Below are 19,368 nucleotides of genomic sequence, written 5' to 3'. Positions count from 1 at the left end.
ACGTCAACTCGTATTTCGTATTGGACAGACGGGTCACCCTTGATACCGGTACCAACTCTATGTACTCTAAAGGGAGACGGGGGGGCTGTGGCGAAGGAGGGGGAAGGGTGGAGGGTGTATAGGTGTGTATATAGTGCTCCGGTATCGCCATATTTTTTGCCCCGGCACCTGATCGCCATTCTTTCGTCGTGGTCTGCTTCTGTGGAAGGTGTTTTGATAGCATCTTGTTCTGTTCTACGCTCCTTTGCTTGCTTGATTGCTGGTCGCTCTTTGCCGTTTATTCATTTATTCATTCGTTCTATTCCCCCCGTTATATCCAGGTGATATAATAGTATACATATCCAAGATGCGGTGGACCATCGTCTTTAGCCTTCTGGCCGCAACGCCGGCGTTCGCATCCATCCGGGTCCTCCGACCGATCAACGTCCTGGCCTTCGAATCCGCCATCTCCGGCGAGCCACTCACACGGCGCACTGACTCAGCGCAGTTCGCGGACCTCGCGCCTACTGAGCAAGCACAGCTTGTGTACGGCTCGCCGGGCGCCAACGGACAGCTGCTGCTGGCCAACATGACGCTGGTGGCGCCGTCGGGCATGCCGATCGTCATGATGGAGCGGCTGGAGGGGCTGGCTGCCGCCGTGGACTGCTCGGGCGAGACGGATGGCGAGCTGAGTGTCACCTGGAATTCTAGGGAGGCGTATGATCAGGCCCTTCAGGAGTGGGCGTGGGTCAATGAGGAGGCTACTATGCAATTTTTGCTGGTGGTAAATCATGATGGCTGTGGGCCTGAGGCGGAGAGGGTCGCGTATCGGTGAGTGACCTTTTGTGCTGGAAGGTTCAAGTGGGTTGGGCTGATGGTTGTGCCGTAACTTTGTAGCATCACGGATGTGGATACCGACGAGGCGGCGCTGAAGACGAAGCTGTCGGCTGTGGTGGCGCCGTGGAAGGATATCACTGGAACGTATAGCATGGACTTTGGCAAGGCCACTCTGCAGCCGGTTGCGGAGAAGAAGCTGAGGATCCGTGGGTGGAAAGATTTTTGGAATGGGGTGGGGGACAAGGTGAAGGATGTTGTTGAGGATGTCAAAGACGGGGCGAAAGATCTGGTTGAGGACGTTAAGGACGGCGCGAAGGATCTCGTCGATGACGTTAAGGATGGTGCAAAGGATCTGGTCGATGATGTCAAGGAGGTCGGGAAAGATGTGGGCGAGGTCTTCAAGGAGATCGGCGATGCGGACTTTTCGAAGGCGATTGAGTTCGATGTCACCGGTGGTGAGGAAGGTGTCAAGAAGAATATCTTCACCGAGCCATTCACGTACGTATCTCCATCTGCTCCGTCCCATTCACAGCTAACAAATCCAGACCACCCCGTCTAGTAATCGACTGTGCCAACTGCTTCGTCAAAGGAAAATTCAAGATGCAGGGTACACTCAAAGTCGAAGACTTCAAGATCGTCGACCTTTCTCTTAGCATCGCACCCAGCGGCTTTTCCGCGACCGCCGAAATCGAAACCACCGTGACCGCGACCTACTCGCCCGAGGAGCTCAACAGCGTCACCAGTGGCACCCAAGCCCTAGACCTCTTCAAGCTCGACGCCTCCACGGACCTGATCGAGATCCCGGTTCCAGGCGCCGGCCTGGTGGTCCCGCAGATTTTCTCACTCGGCCTGGTCGCCAGTGTCGAGACGGGGTTTACGATGGGATTCAAGGGCACGGTGGGCTTTACCGTGGGCCTCACTGGCTCGCTGCCCGACACCGCGCGGCTGGATCTCAACATCATCGATCTGGAGAAGAGCACGGCCACGGGCTTCGAAGGGGCCAAGGCGGAGCCAATCCTGACGATCAACAATGCCACGGCGAGCATCGACGCGGCCATCTTCTTTCGGCCCAAGCTGGCGTTCAAGGCCGAGGTGTCGTCCGTCGGCGAGCTCAGCGTGGACATAAAATTCGGGCTTCCGCAGATCAATGCCGCCGCCAAGCTCGAGTTCGACGCCGAGGGGAACGGCGTGTGCGGTGGTGGCGCCCAGGAGAAGACCGGCGCAAAGTTTGGCGTCACTGGTGTGCTGAATGTGGTCGCCGGAGTCACGGGGCAACTTGCCGGTATCGGTGGGAGACTCGTTGAGAAGTCACTCGCGACTCACGAGCTGTTTAAGCTCGACAAGTGTGTGCCGTTTGAGATCCTCGGGTTGGGCACTCAGGCGGTGATCGCTGCTACGAAGGGGATTCCTCCGGCAGCGAATGTTACCGCTTCGTACGCGCCTTCTGCAGCAGGAACTGTCAAGAGGCGCGGCGGCGGGTCAGCGAGGGTCTATATACCCGTCAATATCTGGTAGTATGTAGAGTAATACCCAACTCACGAACCTTCGCCTCTTTCAACAATCTCTTTGTTTTGCGACATCTCGTTGTCTGGTAGTGATTTCTTAGGGTTTTGGAGTTACATGGATGGAGAATAAAATAAAATATTAAAGCAATGGAGATCAACGGAGGTGTCCAGAGTCCCAAAAAGACAAAAGGATGCTCTGACTCGGAGTTGAACCGAGGATCTCGTCATTACTAGTGACGCGCCTTACCAGCTTGGCCACCAGAGCCGATTGTCGATGACATGCACTTAGACCACTATGCACTGTCAGTTGGACAGCACGAGCAGTGAGGCTTACTCGATCCATACAGAAAAGAGTAAGGCTCATGCGCTGGTTCATTATGGGTGAGGAGCACACGAGGCAGTAAAATCGATACCGTACAATGAATTATAGAGGCATAGTTTGAATCGTGAGTCGTGGAGATACTAGCTTCAGATGAATCACTCGTGCTGGAAACTGATCACTTCTGCAAGCTGCACTTTCAGACAATTATCCCTTCCGTCCATTACCCGTGATATTTCATTTGCTCTATATATGATAGATACACAACAAACTCCAACCCAACTACACAACCTCCCACCTCGCCAGCCTCCCCACAGTCTCTCCCACGCCTCTCACAACACAAAGTCTTTCCTTACTACGCTCATCCTCAAACCACGCGCCCCACACAATCCCACCAAGAGCCACCGATTGTCCCGTCGTCAGACTATAATTCCCAGTGGTAACGAAGCCTACCAGGTCCTCTTCGCTAGGACACTGCGGGTACCCCTCCTTCCCAGCCTCGACGACGTTATCCCCCTTCTTCGCCTTGATGTTGGCGGCAAGTGATTTCCATGTGGTGTCGGCGTGTGGGAGACGATAGATTCTGGAACACGCAGTAGGTGCGCCGCGATGGAGGAATGTGATTTTTACAGTGAAAATGCCTTTGTCAAGGACTTCCGTGACAGAATCGAGGGACGCGGGGAGGCTGGGATAGGTTTTGAGGGCTATTGTGGCAAGCGCGGAGGGGATCTGCCACCAGGATTTTTGGGGCGGGGCTGTGGGTTCCGATTGTGGTGCGGTGCTTACGGTTGCCATTGTATCAATTGGCGCGAGGAGTGAAGATGTGGTGGGGATGTCGACGTCCATCTTATGAGTGCTGCTACCGGCTGCCGCGGGAACAAGGTAAGCCCAGTCGCAGCGGCTCCAGTCACCAATTTCTCCTTTCTTCCCGGATATCTTGACAGCATCGTAATTGAGCCGTTTCTGCGGCGGCTTCTTATCCCACGTCTCCTTCCGTTTCGCTGCCAGCTCGTCTTCCCACGTCTTGCCGGCATCTGTACCCGGGAAGTCGGCAGGGAACCATGGGAGCCCGTGGTCGAACGCCATGTGCTGCAGCTCTTTGATACCGCCGAAGCGGATCTGCTCGGTGGTGTGCATGAGGGCGTACCAGACGGGCTGCATCCATTTCCAGGGGAGGATCACAGTCCAGGCTCCTGGAATCTTGTTTGGTGCTCCGCTGTTGTTTCCGGCTAGCTGTGAAGACACGAGGATGATCGGGATCTTTGGATCGTTCGCTATCGCGGCAGGGAAGGTTCCTGGTGTTGCATCTGTCTTGCGCTTCTGGATGCGCTTTTCCGAGGCTTGTAGCTTCACAGCAACCACCCGCTTCTCCGTATCGAGGAGGTTAAATGGTCTCGGAGTAATCGGCCAAGTTGACTGCATAGTGAACAACTCTGCCTGTTGCTGTTCAGGCGAGAGTTTCGATTTCTCCAGGCGGGGTGGAAAACGAAGACGCGGATCCGCAATCTCGAAGCCAAAGGCCACCTGTGGTGGAAGAGCAGCGGGGTTGGTCAGACCTCTGAGCTTAATCCAGTTCTTTTCGATTTCACCATCTGGATTGGTAGGCGTAAGCATCGAGAGAAGGGCATCAGTAGCATTGGGCCCAGAGATCTGGATGCTTCCCAATTCGAACCTCATATCGTCGATGAACACCTTCTGGAGTCCCTCGGTAGGGTTTTGCGCCCGCATCGCGCAAAGAAGCTCCTCCCAAACTTTGTAGAACGCCGAGGGGTGGACCCTGACCAGTACCCTCCTGCCCTTTCCCTCCTCCTCAGCAGGGCTCCAGATTACCGTTACAGGCCCGATAGGCTTATCGGGGTATCCACCTCGCTCATAGGCCCAGCACTCCTTACTCCTCTTCCCCATGCGCACCTTCGCATCCCCCCCAGCACCAGGAAACACCGCCTCCAGCACCATCCGCACCAGCACCCCCTCACCCCTCACGAGTATGTGACTCCAGTAACTCGTATCCCACGCAACACCCCCCCTCTTCTCCACTGCGCGCTGCGTACTCCTGAAGCATTTATCGTTCGGGCTCTCGGGCACCGAAAACCTCCATCTGATCTCCATATGCGCCCTCTTCGCATGCCACACATGCGTTGGCAACCACACTTTCCCCTTCTGCCGTTTCCTCCACTTAGAGTGCGCCCTCGGGGGCTTCACCAACTCCCCTCCCTTCCCCTCCACCGCGTGAATCAACCCCTCCACAACCTCTCTCTTCTTCGCCATCGTCTTGAGCTTCTCCGCCGTCTCCGCCCTCAACCGATCATGTCCGCTCTTTTTCCTCTTCCGGAACGTATGCGTAGGAGTATTATCCTCCTTCATCTCCTTCTCGGCGCGGTCCCTCAATTTCTTCGGCACGCGCTTCGAATTGTGGCTTGCGGTTCTGCGGCGCATATCGCGGGGCACGCTCTGGAACGCGCGCTGCTTCAGCGCAGTCTTTGCCGTGGCCATGGACCGCTGCAGCGCCGCGATCTCGAACTTCCGCGACTTGACGAAGGCGGCGACATTGAGCTGGCCGGTCTTTAGTTCGGGCAGGTTGGTCTGCGTGATGATGGTGCGCGACGAGATGATGCGGGCTCGCTTGCGGTCCGGCTGCGTGCTGGTCGGTGTGCTGCCTGGTGGCGATGGACGCTTGCGCGGGTTGGGTGCGTTGGGTGGGTCGGCCATTGGTGTTGCTGCTGCTGTCGTGGTGGGGATGAGATGGCGAGATTTGCGGAGGGGCGTGGGGGGTGTGTCGTGATTTGTGAATCTGGCGTTCAGGCTTCGATGCCTGCGGTAACTTCCGCTCGATTATGCGTCACTCGGACTTAGAGTTCGGTGGCACAAAAATGAGCACGGATTGAGTCGAACCTCAATGGATAATTGAGGGTCCATCTCCACTCAGGTTGTCGGGCACATTCAAGTAGAATTTCCTCCCAGAATCGGATGAGATCTTCAGGGCCTCGCCGAATACATATGTCGACCAGAAAGGTACGATCCGGATGTCTCCTTTCCAGATCTCTCCCAGATCCGTCTCTAATTTTATTTGTCCGCGAAGCTGCTGTCTCACTATGTACATACGATCCGTCGAAGCCGGCAAAAAGAATTTCTAGTCCTCTCGGTAACAACCCCCCACCCGGTCGGTGCTTGCAGCATCCGACGGAACGGAGGATTTTCGGTGTCTTTTTGACTCCAAGCCTCCAGCCCACTTCAGCATCGGGGCCCTGCAGCCAACCATAAACTCGCCTGGATGAAAATTGGCCGAGAAGATGCAACTGAAATGTGTGGATTTGTGTGGGCTAGATGCTGTATAAACGAATGCCCGAAGGCTGGCTGGCCGTGGTGACGGGCTTAGATAGGAAAAGAGACGAAGAAAGCCTGGCTTTCTACCTAGGTATTCCGCCGTCACCCCGCTCCCCCATCCGACGGACTACGGATTCCACTACCTGCTATATGTATTCATAACCTCTTCCGTCCTGTACTATCCAGTCCCACCTCCCCATCCGTCGAAATATCCGTCTGTTTCAACATCCACATACCGCAAAGATGTTTACACCGGTAACCACCACGCTCGGCGCGGTGCTACTGCACCTCAGCACCACCACCCTGCTCCACAGCAACTCCCAAATCCTGGGCTGCAGCTCCCTCCTCACCAACGGCATCCTGCATCCCTCCCTCTCAACAACCCCCACCCTCCTCGGTCTCCTCGCCGCCGCCGCACTGCCGCTATACCCGCCCTCCTACCCCACAGACACCTCACTCCCGCTCCTGCTCGCCGCCGGGGCCCTAGTGGGCGTGGGCACAAAGCTCGCAAAGGGATGCACCAGCGGGCACATGCTTTTGGGGGTGGCCCGGGGCTCTGTGCGGAGCCTAGTCGCCACAGCGACCTTCTTCGCCTCAGCGGTGGCCACGGCGGCCGTAGTTAGCAGTCCCCCGGCGTGTATCAACGGAGCATGCTATACACCGACGTACCCGGCGGCGGGTCCGGCGGTGCTCCTAGTGGCCGGCGCCGCAGTGGGAGCATTGGTCATCCGCCGACTGCCGAAGACGGAGGCGGCGAGGGTCGCCACACGGGTGTATGCGGGCTTCGTGTTCGGGCTGGGACTGCTGGTGAGCGGGATGGCGTCGCCCGCGAAGACGCTCGGGTTCATGAGTGTGACCAACTGGAACAATTTTGATCCCAGCCTGATGGCGGTGGCGCTGGTGGGCGTGGGCGGGAATGCGATTGCGTGGTTGAGGAGGAAGAGCAGCCCGCGGCTGGTGGATGAGTGGACGTTGCCGGCTGGAGAGGTCGAGTGGAGGTTGGTCGTCGGCAGTGTGCTGTTTGGTGTTGGCTGGGGACTGGTGGGCGTTTGTCCTGGCCCTGCGGTCGTGGCGGCGCTGAGGAATGGGACCAGTGGGTTGGCGTGGGTGGGTGCGTTTTTGGCTGGTCAGGTGGCGGCGGGGTATGTGTAGACACGGTTAAGGTCGACGAGGCAAAGTCACTGGACTGGTGGTTGGGTAGGACTTACGGGACAGAAGGACTTCCAGCATAGATGGACTCGATAGAAGGACTTAAAGGATAGAAGGACTGGATAGAAGGACTTACAGGATAGAAAGACGAGGGCGACGTTGACTTGGGCAACTGTGATCAAGTTGTGTATAACCAATTGGATCGCAGACCCACCGGTCCATCGGCGTTTCTATCAGTATCAAACCAAAACACTCCCATTCGCCCTCTCAGCATGCAATGATACCAGTACTCATACACCACTTTTATGCTTGATAATACGGGTCCAAAAAAAAAGAACAAGGATCGCAAAGATACTTTAAGCAGGCAAAGGCAAGCAAGCAAGCAACTCACAGCGCGGCACCCACCACACTCCAATGTAGTAACATCGTAACCATCGCCGGATTCTGCTACCGACAAGTCTATGCCATCCCTTGGCCAGTCCTACAATTCCTCCCCACATCCCTCTTGACATACCACCCGCCCTTCCTCAACCGTCTCTCGACATCTCTCCAGTAGACGGCCCTACCGCCATCTCCGGTCTTCAAGTCGAGATCCCCAACCTTGCACTCAATCCTAGCCTCCATACCCCTCCCACGCTGCTTCCTGACCCACAGCTTCAGGAACAGACTGCAGTCCCTCAGCGTCATAGCGGTCCATATATCATTCTCGGCAGGGTCCTGGCCGCCTGCCTGCAAGGCGGCATTTATCATCTCCTCCTCGCTCGGAAGCTGGTCGGTATCACTCATTAGGGCGAGCGTAGCACTGGTAAACACTCCTCTCGTGCCAAATTTATGCTGCAGCTCGGCGAGTAGCGGGATAATGGTAGTGTTGCGAAAGAATTGTGTGAGTAACGTGATAAGACTCGCCTCGAGCGTCTTCGCCAGCTCATGTGAGACCTGTTCGGGTGTCTCCTCGGTCCCCGTCATCTCCTGATCCTCATTGTCGCTCTCATCGCCCGCCGGATCCGCGATCATGACTGAGTTCTGCGAGTTGACGATGGCATAGATAGCCTGTTCGATCCGCTCCTTGTTGCCCGAGGCCAGGTCAAGCGGACAGTACTCCGGCACGTTCCCCTCCTGCCGCTTCCCGTTCATGCACCGCACCGCACACGTCCGACACAGCGTCCAGTTCGCCGGAGCATTTGGGGACTGCGTGAGCCACTTTGGCTTGAACTCGACGGTAGCCATGTCGCGCCACTCCTCGCCGGGATCCTCGGGCTTCTCCCTCTCCTCGTCCTCCTCAGGCGGGTATAGGTAATTCCCACAGCTCATGTCCTCCACCAGCATCCCCCACTGCTCCTTCTCATCCAGTAGACGCCGTGCACCCTTGACCACCGGCCGTCCGGCCCAATCGTAGTCGCCCGTCTCCTCCTCCAGCACGCGGTTCAGTGCCGGCACCAAGCCGGCGTCGAGCTCGATCAGATCGCAGCGCATAATGTAGTTTCCGAGTAGAGGCGCGAAGCGCCGGTTGATGTGGTCGAAGAGCTGGCGGGTCGTCGGGGCTCCCGGAAGAAGCTTCCGCAGCCGCAGAAGGAACCGCTTGAAGTACGGATGCTCGCCGACATAGCGGAAGAGGATGTTCGCTGCGCCCTCGGTGAAGTACTCCCAGTCGGTGGAGTCCGAAAGAGTGAAGCCCGGCGGTGGTGGGGTACCAGGGTCTAGCGTCGATGTATAGTCCATTGCGGGAGTGTGGATAGCAGGAATCAATCGTTGTTTCGGGGAACGGTAGTGGACGGAAAAGAGGACGAGGTGGAGGAGGTGGATTGCTGGCGTGTGACTGTGTGGGATGATGGTGGTGGTGGTGGTGATGGTGGTCGGGTTCGCATGTTACGGGCTGATGGGAGGGAGTAGTGTTGGCGGGATGCTGCGGTTCCTGGCATGGAGGGGTTGGTCTGTTGTTAGCCTGTGTCGGAGAGTTTCTCGGTGTGCGACAACGACACCGCATAGATACCTTGATACACGTGAGACGGAGCCATGGATGTGAGTACATAAAGTACTCTATATACACCCATCTCCGGGGCGCAATCTGCAGACAGTTTAAACTCCGCATTGAGGGAAATTAAACGGCTGCACGAGTTTTGTACTCATGGAGTATGTCGAAGCCAACAACGACACTGGCATAGAAGGCGAAAGAGAAGCCGTGGAGGCCGACGGGGGGAAGCGGGAAAGGACTCGTGTCGATCCCGACATGCCTAAGGACAAGCTGGCTGGCTGGCTCCACTTGCCGGAGGCACCGCATGGACAAGCGATTTCGGGCTCGGTTCGAAGATGTGACGCTGGTGAGATACGACAGCTTCCCATGGCCATTCGTCCCCGCCACGACCTTGTTCTGCGTTACCAAACACAAGCGCGCTTCTGAGACCACATAGCCGCATCTCTGGGGCGGGGCAGAGCCGAATCCACTCTAGTAGGTACTGGGGCAACTCGAAGCCGGAGTACGGTGGTCCTGTGCGTTGATAAATGATTCTACAATGGGCCCTTCACATGGGCGACAAAACGTTTTGATTTCCGACCATATAATGGCGCTCCATTGTTTGAGCCCACGAATGGTCGGGTTAGACGGAAGGGGTTTTGATGACCGACAGAGACATCGCGGCCGTGCATTGGCAGTGGCAGAGCGCCAGGAAGATACAAATCAGCACAATGACTCCAACAAAGGAGCACCTAATAACCCAATCGGACAAAGTACTTTTACAAGCAAGGAGTACGCTTTTTTTTGTCTCTACACGTGACCGACAATGAGGTTGACTGGGAAGTAGGTTGGGCGATAGTAATCTGTCGTCCCGAAACGTGGATAAAAATGAAGTGATAGGTATGGCACATTCCAAGCCCTTACAGTAAGAAGCGCAAGTAATTCCAGAAAACCTAGCAAATCACTTAAAAGCATCCATTTCCTCCCTGTGTATGTTTTCCATTCATCTGTCTGTAGTTACAAATATCACTCGATACTGCCCCCCCCCCGGATTTACCAATCGTCCACCCGGGCGCTTGAAACTCCAGTCTTCCCCTACCTTGTGCGTCAATATCGACCTAGGTAGCTCGGGCATAGAGCAATATATTGACCAAGACGGAATCGAAGTAGAATGGGAGTTCTGCACCGAGCCCGTTATCGGGGCCGCAGACAGATACCCAGAGGGGGAGCACAGAGACGCGTCGCATGCAGGTAATGATGACCAAAAAACGGTGTTTGAAGCATCACTCGGGGAGCTAGGTAGCTTAACGGAGAGCCCTCATTTTCAGCTTGGTATCGATGTTTATCTTTCCCGTCGCCTGTCGCGATTCTTCACCTTCAAGGCGTAATAAACAAAGATCCCTAAACAAATGCAACGAAACATAAGAATTCAAAACGAATCAACCAACCAAACATCTAAATGAACACATAATGAGAGGCTGTTCGGAAAACACGGTTAGGTCGTGAACTGTGGGTAACATGGGTGATGTGGATAATGTGGATAATATGGGCGACGAGCTTCGGGGCGACGGCGACAGTACTGGTATGTGGGAAGCGGGGTTTTCTTGGAACAACTCCATTCTGTATACAAAGACCTGCATCTCCCTCGTGTTTTCATTCAGTCAGTCAGTCAGTCAGTCAGTCAGTCAGTCAGTCAGTCAGTCAGTCAGTCAGTCAGTCAGTGGAACAACCAGACTCCGGTCGTCCTCTCCCAAAAAGCTCCCTCTCTCTCCTCAAGTTCTCGTCACGAAACATCATACGACCAACCCGAACGACCGAGAAAGAACCAAAGGCACCCAGTTCTCCTGATACCCCACCCCCGCACCACCAGCAGAAACCTCCACCATCACCGCCGGCGAATGGGACATCGTCAACAACTAAGCACACCACATGCTCAGCACCACCGCTGTTGCCCACAGAATCCTCGCCACCATCGCCTCTGCTGATACCGCCACGGAAGCCTAGACAACCCTCAAAAACCTCTACGACCTCGAAACCTCGAACACCACGATCAGCCTCCTGAGTCCTCAAGACCGTACTCGATCGCAAGCTTTTTGACGGCGGATTGACGCAAGACCACCTGAACGGAATCAACGGCGCCTGGAAGTCGGGAACCGACCGCTTCACCGATCATCACCTGCCCATGATCATGATGAGCTTGAGCTGGCTCAATGCCTGCAAGCCCTCACCCGCTCAAACCATGCCAAAGCCGCCTTCTTTGCTTGCTTGCTCGCATCGCTCCCGAGTCAATGGAGAATATCATCGATAATCTCCAAACCAGAGCAAACCCCACCTTCGAGGCTGTCAATTCCGGACTCTCGGCTTGAATGCAAGCCACTCCCTCCCTCCCCCCCTCCCTCCCTTAGAAACAAGAAGGAGAAGGAGAAGGAGAAGGCGTACAGAGTTCGAGAAAAGCGGAAAAACATCAAGAAGAACGAGCAGTGGAAAGCGCACTAGCCAAAAGCGACGAGAAAGCTCATAGCCATGGCCGGCCGCGCAAGCGGGGACCAGGCTATGATGACTCCTCATACATCGCGACCGCCTCCACGGTGGTTACATACCTAGTGCAAACCCCACTCTTTCGAGTCTCCACCATCACGAATGGTTGGATCTCATGAAGAATGAGAGTGAAAGGCGCACTAGAAGCGACGAGAAAGCTCATAGCCATGGCCGCGCAAGTGGGGACCAGGCTATGATGACTCCTCATACATCGCGGTTAACTACTTAGTGCAATCCCCACTTCTCTCCACCACTAAAAATTGTTGGATCTTCGATACTGGAGCTATCTACCTACCCCCCTACCTGCTTCTCACAAGAATCTCAACACAGGCGGTGTTCTGTCAGAATGGGTTTAAACGCCCCACTCAGAATCTGTTCTGTTCAGTGTGTTGGAAAGCTGTGGGTGGGTGGCGGAGACCAGGGTTTAGTCTCAGTGCTCAGTCCTTGTTTCCAATCCCAAGGGGAGTGAGTGGCCCGCATTCAAGTCGAGGAGTTTGGAATTGACATCCTCGAAGGTGAGGCTTGCCCTGGTCTGGAGATTATCGATGATATTCTCCATTGACTCGGGAGCGATGCGAGCAAGCAAGCAAAGAAGGCGGCTTTGGCATGGTTTGAGCGGGTGAGGGCTTGCGGACATTGGGAAAGCTCATCGTGAGCATGGGTAGGTGATGATCGGTTGAGGAGTCGAGTCTAGTCGCGGTTGAGGAGTTGAATCCTTTCGGGTGGTCTTGCGGCGATCCGCCGTCGAGAAGCTTGCGTTCGAAAACGGTTCTCACGTGGGTGATCGTCGTATTCGCAGTTTCGCGGTCGTATAGGGTTTTCAGGGTTGTCCAGGCTTCCGCCGCGGTGTCGGCAGAGGCTATGTTCGTGAGCCGTGGTCAACAGCAGTGGTGTTGAGCATGTGGTGGGCTTGGTTGATGACAATATCCCGTTTGCCAGCGGTAATGGTGAAGGTTTCTGCTGATAGTGCTCTTTCACTCTCACTCTTCTTGCTGTTTTTCAGCTTATTGCTTGAGATACTTACAAGTTACAGTCACAGGCTTTCCGGTCCGAGTGATGGCGCTGACCGACCACATACTGTATAGTGAAGGGGAGGGTAAAAAATACGCATTGTGACCGTACCGATACGGAAAAAAGCGTATCGATACGGTGAAAATACGTATTTTGACCGTATTTATACGCTATTTGACCGTCCCGAGACGCCAAAAAGCGTATTTTTTTACCCCCCTTTTCACTATACAGTACGAACAGAGGCATGTACAACACATAATAGTGAAGGTAGTCCGAGTGATACCGCTTATCTTGCTGCTCTGTCCTCCTTCAAGCGACTGGAATCCATGACCCCAGCTACCCAGCTTGAGCCGGTTCATTGCCATTGCCATCAATAGCTCTCAGGCAGGCAAGCACTGACGAATAGGTATTGCGGAAGACCTGACATATGTACCCAGCAGGACAGTGGAAATATGCCACACCACACAGAATGAAGCCGCTCCACAATATGGTAGACATGCGGTAGCTGCATTAACGCCCTCCCCCGCCCCCCACCCGCTACCAAAAAAAGTATTTCCAACAAAACCCCCTGTCCCCTCCTATGTAGTTAAAGCTTATCATACCATTCCCTCCCCTTTCCCTTTCCATTCCCCTTCCTCAGCGGCAGCGGCAGCGTATCCTCCGCCTCCGCGTCCGCCTCCGCATCCGCCTGCCTAACCTCCCACTTCCACGGCCCCTGGAACGCCAGCGGCGGCAGCATGGGCGGCGGCGTCTGCATCCTCGCAAGCTCGACCTCCTCCTGGTGATCCGCACTCGTCACGGTCGTGACCGAGTCCCAGCTCGTCGTACTGGTGCCGGGGCCGGGGCCGGGGATGGGGGGGGGCAATACCGAGTGCGCTAGCGGCGGAATCGTCGGGCCGTCGTGAGTACGTCGCGGCGGAGGAGGCGGCGGTAGAGGGGGGACTGCGAGTGGAAGATACGTCCGTGTCTGGCTCTGGCTCTGGCGAGGAAACTCCGGCAGCGCGATCCGGATCTTTCCAGCTACTTCGGAGTTCCTAGCTCCCGCCGCCGGCGGCGCGCGCCCGCGACTCGGCCCCGCCACCGCTGTGCCATTCTGTGTTGCGGGCGGCGGCGACCATTTGGGACCGGCTGCGCCGTTCCGAGCGGCGGCATGCGGCGGCTCGCGCGTCGTCGAAGGCAGCTGCATAGCAGTCTTGAACCCCGGGAGGGAGCGCGGTGTGGGCTCCACCGAGAGATGGCTCAGCCCTACAGGGCCGGTGATGTTCATCCCCAAGCCCGTGCCCATGCCGCCACGCATCCCCAGCCCCAGGCCGCCGGCGCCACCCCGCCCATCCCGCTGTCGCTCCTTGTACGTCTTCATACCCTCCTTGCGCTCCTTCTTACGGAGCTCCTGTTTCTTGAAGTAGCGGGTGGCCGGGGTCTCCCGACCCCGGCGGATGTAAAATAGATACCAGAACGCCGCTAGCATGGAGAGGAGGAACAGCGGGACCCCTACGGCAAAGCCTATGGTGAGCGTGGGGTCTTGCGGCGGTGCATCTTCTGGTGAGGAGGGGGGGAGGGGGGATGGTATGCTGCTGGGGGGTAGGGTGCTGGGTGGTATGCTGCTGGGAAACTCGGTCTGTGTGGGCGGATAGAGCGTGGGGCGAGTGATTGTTCGCGTCAGAGTTGCGGGGGGGAGGGTGGTGTAGGATGTTATTAGTGCGATTTCGGTGGTGGGATTTGGGACGCCGGTGGGAGTGGGGAAGTCGGTGGGAATAGGAACGTCGGCGGTGGTGGGGACTTCGATGGTGGTGGGGACTGCGGTGGTAGACGTGCGTTTGCGGGTGACTGTTACCGTTTGGGTTGGCAGGCCGTCACCGAGACGACCGCTGATCCAGGTGCTGGTGCTTGTTGTGGTGACGGTTACGGGTGGAGCGATGACGGTGACGGTGGATTTGGGCTCGCCGAGTACAGGGCTGTCTCGTGGGCTCAACAGCCGAGAGCTGGAGCTGGAGATGAAGCAGGGTGTTGGTATCGAAGCCCGTTCGAACGTAACAGGTCCTCGGCCCAACGGCTGGCCGCGTGATGCCGGTCGTGGTCTGTCCCGTTTTGGACGGAATTTGTAGGGTATGTGGTGATGCATTATGTTATCGCAAACGTTTCGGTTGACTCCGTGAGAACTGTTATGGGTGATGCTGATGATGCTTGTCTATTTCCTCGTATTGTATCCACAAAGCAAGAAGGGGAGGTGGAAGATAGGGAAGGCAGGGCAAATATGCGTCAAGTTTCATTTGCGGTCGTTCTTTATAACAGCTGGCTCATCCTGAAGGGGACTATTAAAAAGCTGTCAAGCAGCCAGTCAGTCAACAGTCAGTCAGTTGGATAGAAGGGTCAGGCATGGAAGCGGGGAAGTGTAAGTGAACCATCCACGGCGATAGGAGGCCATATATAGAATGGACAATGACGGAGGATTTTTGGGGCTGCAGGAGGACTATCTGGCTGGTTCCTGGATTGTTTTCATGCACATTCTCTTGCTACATAGTAGGTATGCAATTCACGGGCATGCGAGGGCGGGTGGTTGATGGTTGTGCATTTGAATATGAAAGTCGAAGTGTACATTCTATCCCGAAACAAAGAAACCGCGTGGCCGTGCTGATCGATCTCGTGTGACATGGTGGGCACGGGGAAGATGATATTACACCGGCGGGATCACCAGCGGGTATTCTTGCCCGGAGACGTCGACTGCTCAGTAAACCCCGAACTCGATGCAAAACAATACGGCTAAACCACAGGCAGTATACGGATAACTCAGAAAGCAACAAAGAGCACCATTGCTCCGATAGCAACGGCAATGGCCAAGCGGCTATCTGTCCTCCGAAGACCCACTGCACCGGACTGATGGGGCGCGCCGTCGCCGAGAGTACACATCTTCGTACACGCGTCGGCCCTCTTGGATTTCCTCCGTGCATTATCCTCTTCGTCGGGAACACCCTCGACGGGGCCCGAAGTATTGAATGCCATCTCGATCCACTCGATCTCAAGTCTCGCCTCGGCGTTAACTTCCATCTCGCCGCTCCATACTCCACCATCTCCCCACATGTTCAGGACGATATATGAAGGTACGGTCGGTACACCGTATGTCTTCTCGAGCTCAAATTCTCCGTCGACATACCACGAGGATTTCCCCGCAATCCAATCGATACGGTGAGTGTGCCACTCCGTCCATGCAAGGTCGCCGTCAGCCCGTGGGGAGAGAAAAGAGCGCTTCTTCTTGTCTTCGATGTCGTCTCTCCTCTGCTTTGTGGCCAAGTTGAATATGGTTGATGAGTCTGGTATCTGGTTGCCATCTATCCGAGGAGTCAGTATCGCATAGCTGGGCAGAGAAAGAAGAGGGGCTAACCATCGTCAACGGTGGGCTGATTGCTGTAACGAATTATCGTGGGATCATCTCGAGTCAGGATTTCAATGTCACTCTCGTTGTTTCCGTTCTGGTAGTAAAACAGTCCTGCCACTGCACCCGCATCACCAATGACCCTGGCTCGGAACCGGGCCGATGCGTAGAGTAGATTCTTTTGCCTGTGACTTCTGTCAGCCCGTGCGGAGCAGAGAATCCATCCAAGGGGGCGGGACATACTGATGCTCGACCTCGGCAGCACTCTGAAACCCCTCAAACCGTCTAGTCCTCAACACGAGCTTCGTCTTCGCCTTTTTATCACCATCCTTATTCCGATCGATAAAGACATTGCTGAAGCTATTGCTCATCGGGTACAGTGTATCATTCGCCTTTGGCCTGCCCCACTCCTGGATCGTCCAACTTTGATTCCACTTCGGTCCCGATATGAACCCGTCCTGCAGCACGCCAGTGTCTGCGTCCGGCGTGCTGCGGAACGCCGAGTCCGGGAGGGTTGATTGCAACTCCGGAACGGCTTTAGGACTGCCTACGCGGCGGAAATCGGAGAGCGTGTAGTCCGTGAAGACGTCGTTTGCGGATGTGCGGTAGCAATCGCAATCGCTGTCCGAGAGGGCGGCGGCGGCGCCCGATATCCACACTGCCGCAGCAGCAGCAGTAGCAGTAAAGAAGATCCGAGTCATCTGTCAGAATCGAATCCGAGTATTTTTTCCTTACTAAGAAAACAACGTGGACGGGAACAAGCGGCGTCTTATGTACAAAACAGAGGTGGAGGAGCACTGGGAAGGGCCTTCTTCGTTGGGCAGGTGTAACATCGTGTCCATGTATGTAGCATGTAACTTAGCATGTGTCCGTTGGATGTCTGTGCAATATATTAGCTACAGCACCGCCTTGAGCAGGGGCCGACTCGCCGTACAGCGTGGCTGCTTGGCTGCGTGCATTTGCACCGAGTGTCTCCAGGCCCAGGAGCGGGAAGCATGGAAGCTAGTTGGATGGAATCGAGCATGCCGAGCGCCAGTACTTTATCCAGTTTATGGGACGAATCACCGGGTCCGCAGGGCGCGTAAAGCACTCTGGGGCCACGCAGAGTAAACCGCACCTTCGGCGAGGCTTCTAAGGCGTGTTGGGCCTGGAAAGCAGAAGAGCAAACGCGAATCAGTTGCTGGTCCGAAGCGATCCGCTGTAGAATCCCACATACCGATAGCGACCCCCCACAGCAATGAGCATTCCAGACTCGCTCCCCGGATCGCCAACGCCAAAAGTCCGCACTCGAGCCCTTCGAGAACCGACCACTGTCTTGACATAAGCCGAGAAGTGGAGTGACGGCACTCGCCACGCAGGTACTGGTGGTTCCACGGCACGCAATGCCTGAGACAGATCTCCGCCATTCGGATATCAAACAAGCATCGCTGAAACCAAGCAGATAACTCTATATACTACTCTAAGACTTGGCTTCCGCTCTAATTTTAGTTAGTCCCGCGCGGTGACGACGCGGTGAGATCTGCTGCGCCAAGGCGCAGCATAATCGTCCGTTACACAACCGCCTCTCCTTTCCGAGTTGACCAACGGCCGTGTGTGCGACCTACCCTTCTTGCAACTCCTGAGCTTTTTCCGCGTTTTCAACGCTTTCCAAACTATCGTCACTCATTCTTCAGCGAGCTTCCGTACCCATACCCAATGCGTCGCCATGGGGGCGGATGATGTTCCTTTCGAGACAATCAGTCTCTGGCTTCCACTTCCTTACCGCGTCCTTCTCCTCCCTCTGATCGGTAACTAAACCCTTCCTCTGCTCGAGCCCCAGAACACTGACGCGGCCTTTGTAGGAGTGTGGCTTTTTGCTTTCAACCTTCACTATTTCCAAATCGTCAACATAGATGTTTCTCCCTTCCTTCGATACACGCGTAGCTCCTCCGAGGCATACCTCCACCACTCGGTCTACCAAATCGCCCTCGTGCTCAGCGGGATCTTCTGCGCGAATCTTTTCTTTTTCTGGTCCGTGACGGGCGGGCGTCCCGAGGATGTACGACGATGGGAGATCATACCAATGATGCTGTTCCTACTCATGCTCGGAGTGTTCCTGTGGCCGATGGGTAGCTGGCACAAGCGCGGACGATGGAGATTCCTTCGGTATGCACTCCACATCTTTCAGCTCTCTACCCCCACCACGATGCCCGTGAATCGTGCTCATATTTCCAAACAGATCGTTCCGCCGCATCCTCACCGGCGGCATTGACTCGGACCTTCGCTTCGCCGACGTGCTCCTTGCGGATGTGCTCACCTCCTACGCCAAAGTAATCGGCGACGCCGCGATGGTCGGCTGCATGTTCATCTCGGGCTACTCGTCGACGCACCCGATCCCGAACCGGTCCTGCGGCGGCGCCTTCCTAGTGCCCTGCGTGATCGCGATCCCGTATCTCTGCCGCCTGCGCCAATGCATAACGGAGTACCTCCGCGCTGCCGACAAAGGCCTGCCCGTAGCCGAGCGGCGCCCGCATCTCTTCAACGCCGCCAAATACGCCTCGGCCTTCCCAGTGATCATCATGGGTGCTCTGCAGCGGAACTACCCCACGGACTCCGAGATGCCGCTGATCTCGCGCGCAGGCCTGACGCGCGGCTGGTACGCCGCCGTGCTAATCAACACGCTCTTCGCCTTCTACTGGGACGTGACACGGGACTGGGAGCTTAGCCTTCTGACCTCGCGGCGCTCCAGCGCCGAATACCCCTTCGGCCTGCGCAAGAACCGGCACTTTGTCGCCGTCGAGTTCTACTACGTCGCGGTCGGCCTCGACTTCCTGCTGCGCTTCGCCTGGAGCGTAAAGCTCTCGCCGCACCTCGACTTCCTCAACGAAATGGAGGGCGGCATCTTCATGCTCGAGCTCCTCGAGGTCTTTCGGAGATGGGTCTGGCTGTTCTTTAGAGTCGAGAAGGAGTTTGTTGCCGCTAAGGATCTGCCCTATGGAGGGTTGGGGCTGGATATACTCGATAGGGATAGGGTCGCTGAGGAGGGGATCATGTTGGATGAGTTTAAGGATTAGGGAAAGATGTAACTATAGATACATATATAGGGCGGGCTTAATGGGCGGTGATTTAGATACCTGTTTGTGGATTTTGGGTGATGGGGATGTTTAACTGGATGTTTAACTGATAGAGTGGGGGGGGGGGGGGTTGGGAATGGCGTAATTGAATGTTGTCATTCGTTCCGAAGTGTTTATTCATACAATATGGCAATTGGATGGAAGAGTAGAGGGCGGTTGATGTTGCGTCGGAGATGGATAACATTTCTCCTTTGAATTAAGTCACCCAGGCCGGTGTGGTGATGATGGAGATGGAGTATATAACGTGAAATAGAAAAAGTAGCAAAAAGAAA

The 19,368-nt window shown here is 55.8% G+C and overlaps 7 protein-coding genes and 1 non-coding gene across 8 annotated transcripts; 4 read left to right on the top strand and 4 right to left on the bottom strand.

Moving 5' to 3' along the window:
- Positions 1-174: 174 nt before the first annotated feature.
- On the top strand, positions 175-2,586 carry BZA05DRAFT_357572 (uncharacterized protein). Its single transcript, XM_051481436.1, has 3 exons — positions 175-810; positions 877-1,314; positions 1,362-2,586. The coding sequence occupies exons 1-3, from the start codon at positions 347-349 to the stop codon at positions 2,329-2,331; spliced, it is 1,872 nt and encodes a 623-aa protein (XP_051336773.1). The 5' UTR covers positions 175-346; the 3' UTR covers positions 2,332-2,586.
- BZA05DRAFT_t242 lies at positions 2,514-2,586 on the bottom strand. The gene has a single exon. It is a non-coding gene; the product is annotated as a tRNA-Thr (tRNA).
- A 265-nt stretch (positions 2,587-2,851) lies between these two features.
- On the bottom strand, positions 2,852-5,411 carry BZA05DRAFT_407050 (ribonucleases P/MRP protein subunit POP1-domain-containing protein). The gene has a single exon (XM_051484584.1). The coding sequence runs from the start codon at positions 5,347-5,349 to the stop codon at positions 2,923-2,925; it is 2,427 nt and encodes an 808-aa protein (XP_051336772.1). The 5' UTR covers positions 5,350-5,411; the 3' UTR covers positions 2,852-2,922.
- Positions 5,412-6,018: 607 nt separating this feature from the next.
- BZA05DRAFT_458532 (YeeE/YedE family integral membrane protein) lies at positions 6,019-7,344 on the top strand. Its single transcript, XM_051487606.1, has one exon. It carries the CDS (start codon positions 6,208-6,210, stop codon positions 7,114-7,116), a length of 909 nt encoding a protein of 302 aa, XP_051336771.1. The 5' UTR covers positions 6,019-6,207; the 3' UTR covers positions 7,117-7,344.
- Positions 7,345-9,066, bottom strand: BZA05DRAFT_139787 (inositol-pentakisphosphate 2-kinase). The gene has a single exon (XM_051478886.1). The coding sequence runs from the start codon at positions 8,830-8,832 to the stop codon at positions 7,573-7,575; it is 1,260 nt and encodes a 419-aa protein (XP_051336770.1). The 5' UTR covers positions 8,833-9,066; the 3' UTR covers positions 7,345-7,572.
- Positions 9,067-14,203: 5,137 nt separating this feature from the next.
- BZA05DRAFT_407042 (uncharacterized protein) lies at positions 14,204-15,172 on the top strand. The gene has a single exon (XM_051484583.1). It carries the CDS (start codon positions 14,398-14,400, stop codon positions 14,716-14,718), a length of 321 nt encoding a protein of 106 aa, XP_051336769.1. The 5' UTR covers positions 14,204-14,397; the 3' UTR covers positions 14,719-15,172.
- Positions 15,173-15,331: 159 nt separating this feature from the next.
- BZA05DRAFT_139731 (concanavalin A-like lectin/glucanase domain-containing protein) lies at positions 15,332-16,837 on the bottom strand. The gene is made up of 3 exons (XM_051478885.1): positions 16,227-16,837; positions 15,993-16,168; positions 15,332-15,939 (listed from the first exon to the last, which is right to left on the bottom strand). Exons 1-3 carry the CDS (start codon positions 16,682-16,684, stop codon positions 15,401-15,403), a joined length of 1,173 nt encoding a protein of 390 aa, XP_051336768.1. The 5' UTR covers positions 16,685-16,837; the 3' UTR covers positions 15,332-15,400.
- A 699-nt stretch (positions 16,838-17,536) lies between these two features.
- BZA05DRAFT_377608 (EXS family-domain-containing protein) lies at positions 17,537-19,154 on the top strand. Its single transcript, XM_051481840.1, has 3 exons — positions 17,537-17,770; positions 17,825-18,128; positions 18,202-19,154. The coding sequence occupies exons 1-3, from the start codon at positions 17,689-17,691 to the stop codon at positions 19,034-19,036; spliced, it is 1,221 nt and encodes a 406-aa protein (XP_051336767.1). The 5' UTR covers positions 17,537-17,688; the 3' UTR covers positions 19,037-19,154.
- Positions 19,155-19,368: the final 214 nt, after the last annotated feature.

This window comes from Tricharina praecox (genome assembly GCF_024521635.1).
Source record: "Tricharina praecox strain CBS 144465 chromosome Unknown BZA05scaffold_24, whole genome shotgun sequence".
Taxonomy (NCBI): Eukaryota; Fungi; Ascomycota; class Pezizomycetes; order Pezizales; family Pyronemataceae; genus Tricharina; species Tricharina praecox.
Note: the sequence above shows the minus strand (reverse complement) of the source record. Positions and strands in the feature narration are given on the sequence as shown.

Bases quoted from the DNA above. Each gene is read 5' to 3' on its own strand.
- BZA05DRAFT_357572 (XM_051481436.1), top strand. From the start codon at position 347: ATGCGGTGGACCATCGTCTTTAGCCTTCTGGCCGCAACGCCGGCGTTC. The intron at 811-876 runs GTGAGTGACCTT...GTAACTTTGTAG, and splicing joins GCGGAGAGGGTCGCGTATCG to CATCACGGATGTGGATACCG. The intron at 1,315-1,361 runs GTACGTATCTCC...TAACAAATCCAG, and splicing joins ATCTTCACCGAGCCATTCAC to ACCACCCCGTCTAGTAATCG.
- BZA05DRAFT_407050 (XM_051484584.1), bottom strand. From the start codon at position 5,349: ATGGCCGACCCACCCAACGCACCCAACCCGCGCAAGCGTCCATCGCCA.
- BZA05DRAFT_458532 (XM_051487606.1), top strand. From the start codon at position 6,208: ATGTTTACACCGGTAACCACCACGCTCGGCGCGGTGCTACTGCACCTC.
- BZA05DRAFT_139787 (XM_051478886.1), bottom strand. From the start codon at position 8,832: ATGGACTATACATCGACGCTAGACCCTGGTACCCCACCACCGCCGGGC.
- BZA05DRAFT_407042 (XM_051484583.1), top strand. From the start codon at position 14,398: ATGGTGGTGGGGACTGCGGTGGTAGACGTGCGTTTGCGGGTGACTGTT.
- BZA05DRAFT_139731 (XM_051478885.1), bottom strand. From the start codon at position 16,684: ATGACTCGGATCTTCTTTACTGCTACTGCTGCTGCTGCGGCAGTGTGG. The intron at 16,169-16,226 runs GTATGTCCCGCC...CAGAAGTCACAG, and splicing joins GCTGCCGAGGTCGAGCATCA to GCAAAAGAATCTACTCTACG. The intron at 15,940-15,992 runs GTTAGCCCCTCT...CTCCTCGGATAG, and splicing joins TCAGCCCACCGTTGACGATG to ATGGCAACCAGATACCAGAC.
- BZA05DRAFT_377608 (XM_051481840.1), top strand. From the start codon at position 17,689: ATGGGGGCGGATGATGTTCCTTTCGAGACAATCAGTCTCTGGCTTCCA. The intron at 17,771-17,824 runs GTAACTAAACCC...CGGCCTTTGTAG, and splicing joins CCTTCTCCTCCCTCTGATCG to GAGTGTGGCTTTTTGCTTTC. The intron at 18,129-18,201 runs GTATGCACTCCA...ATTTCCAAACAG, and splicing joins GGACGATGGAGATTCCTTCG to ATCGTTCCGCCGCATCCTCA.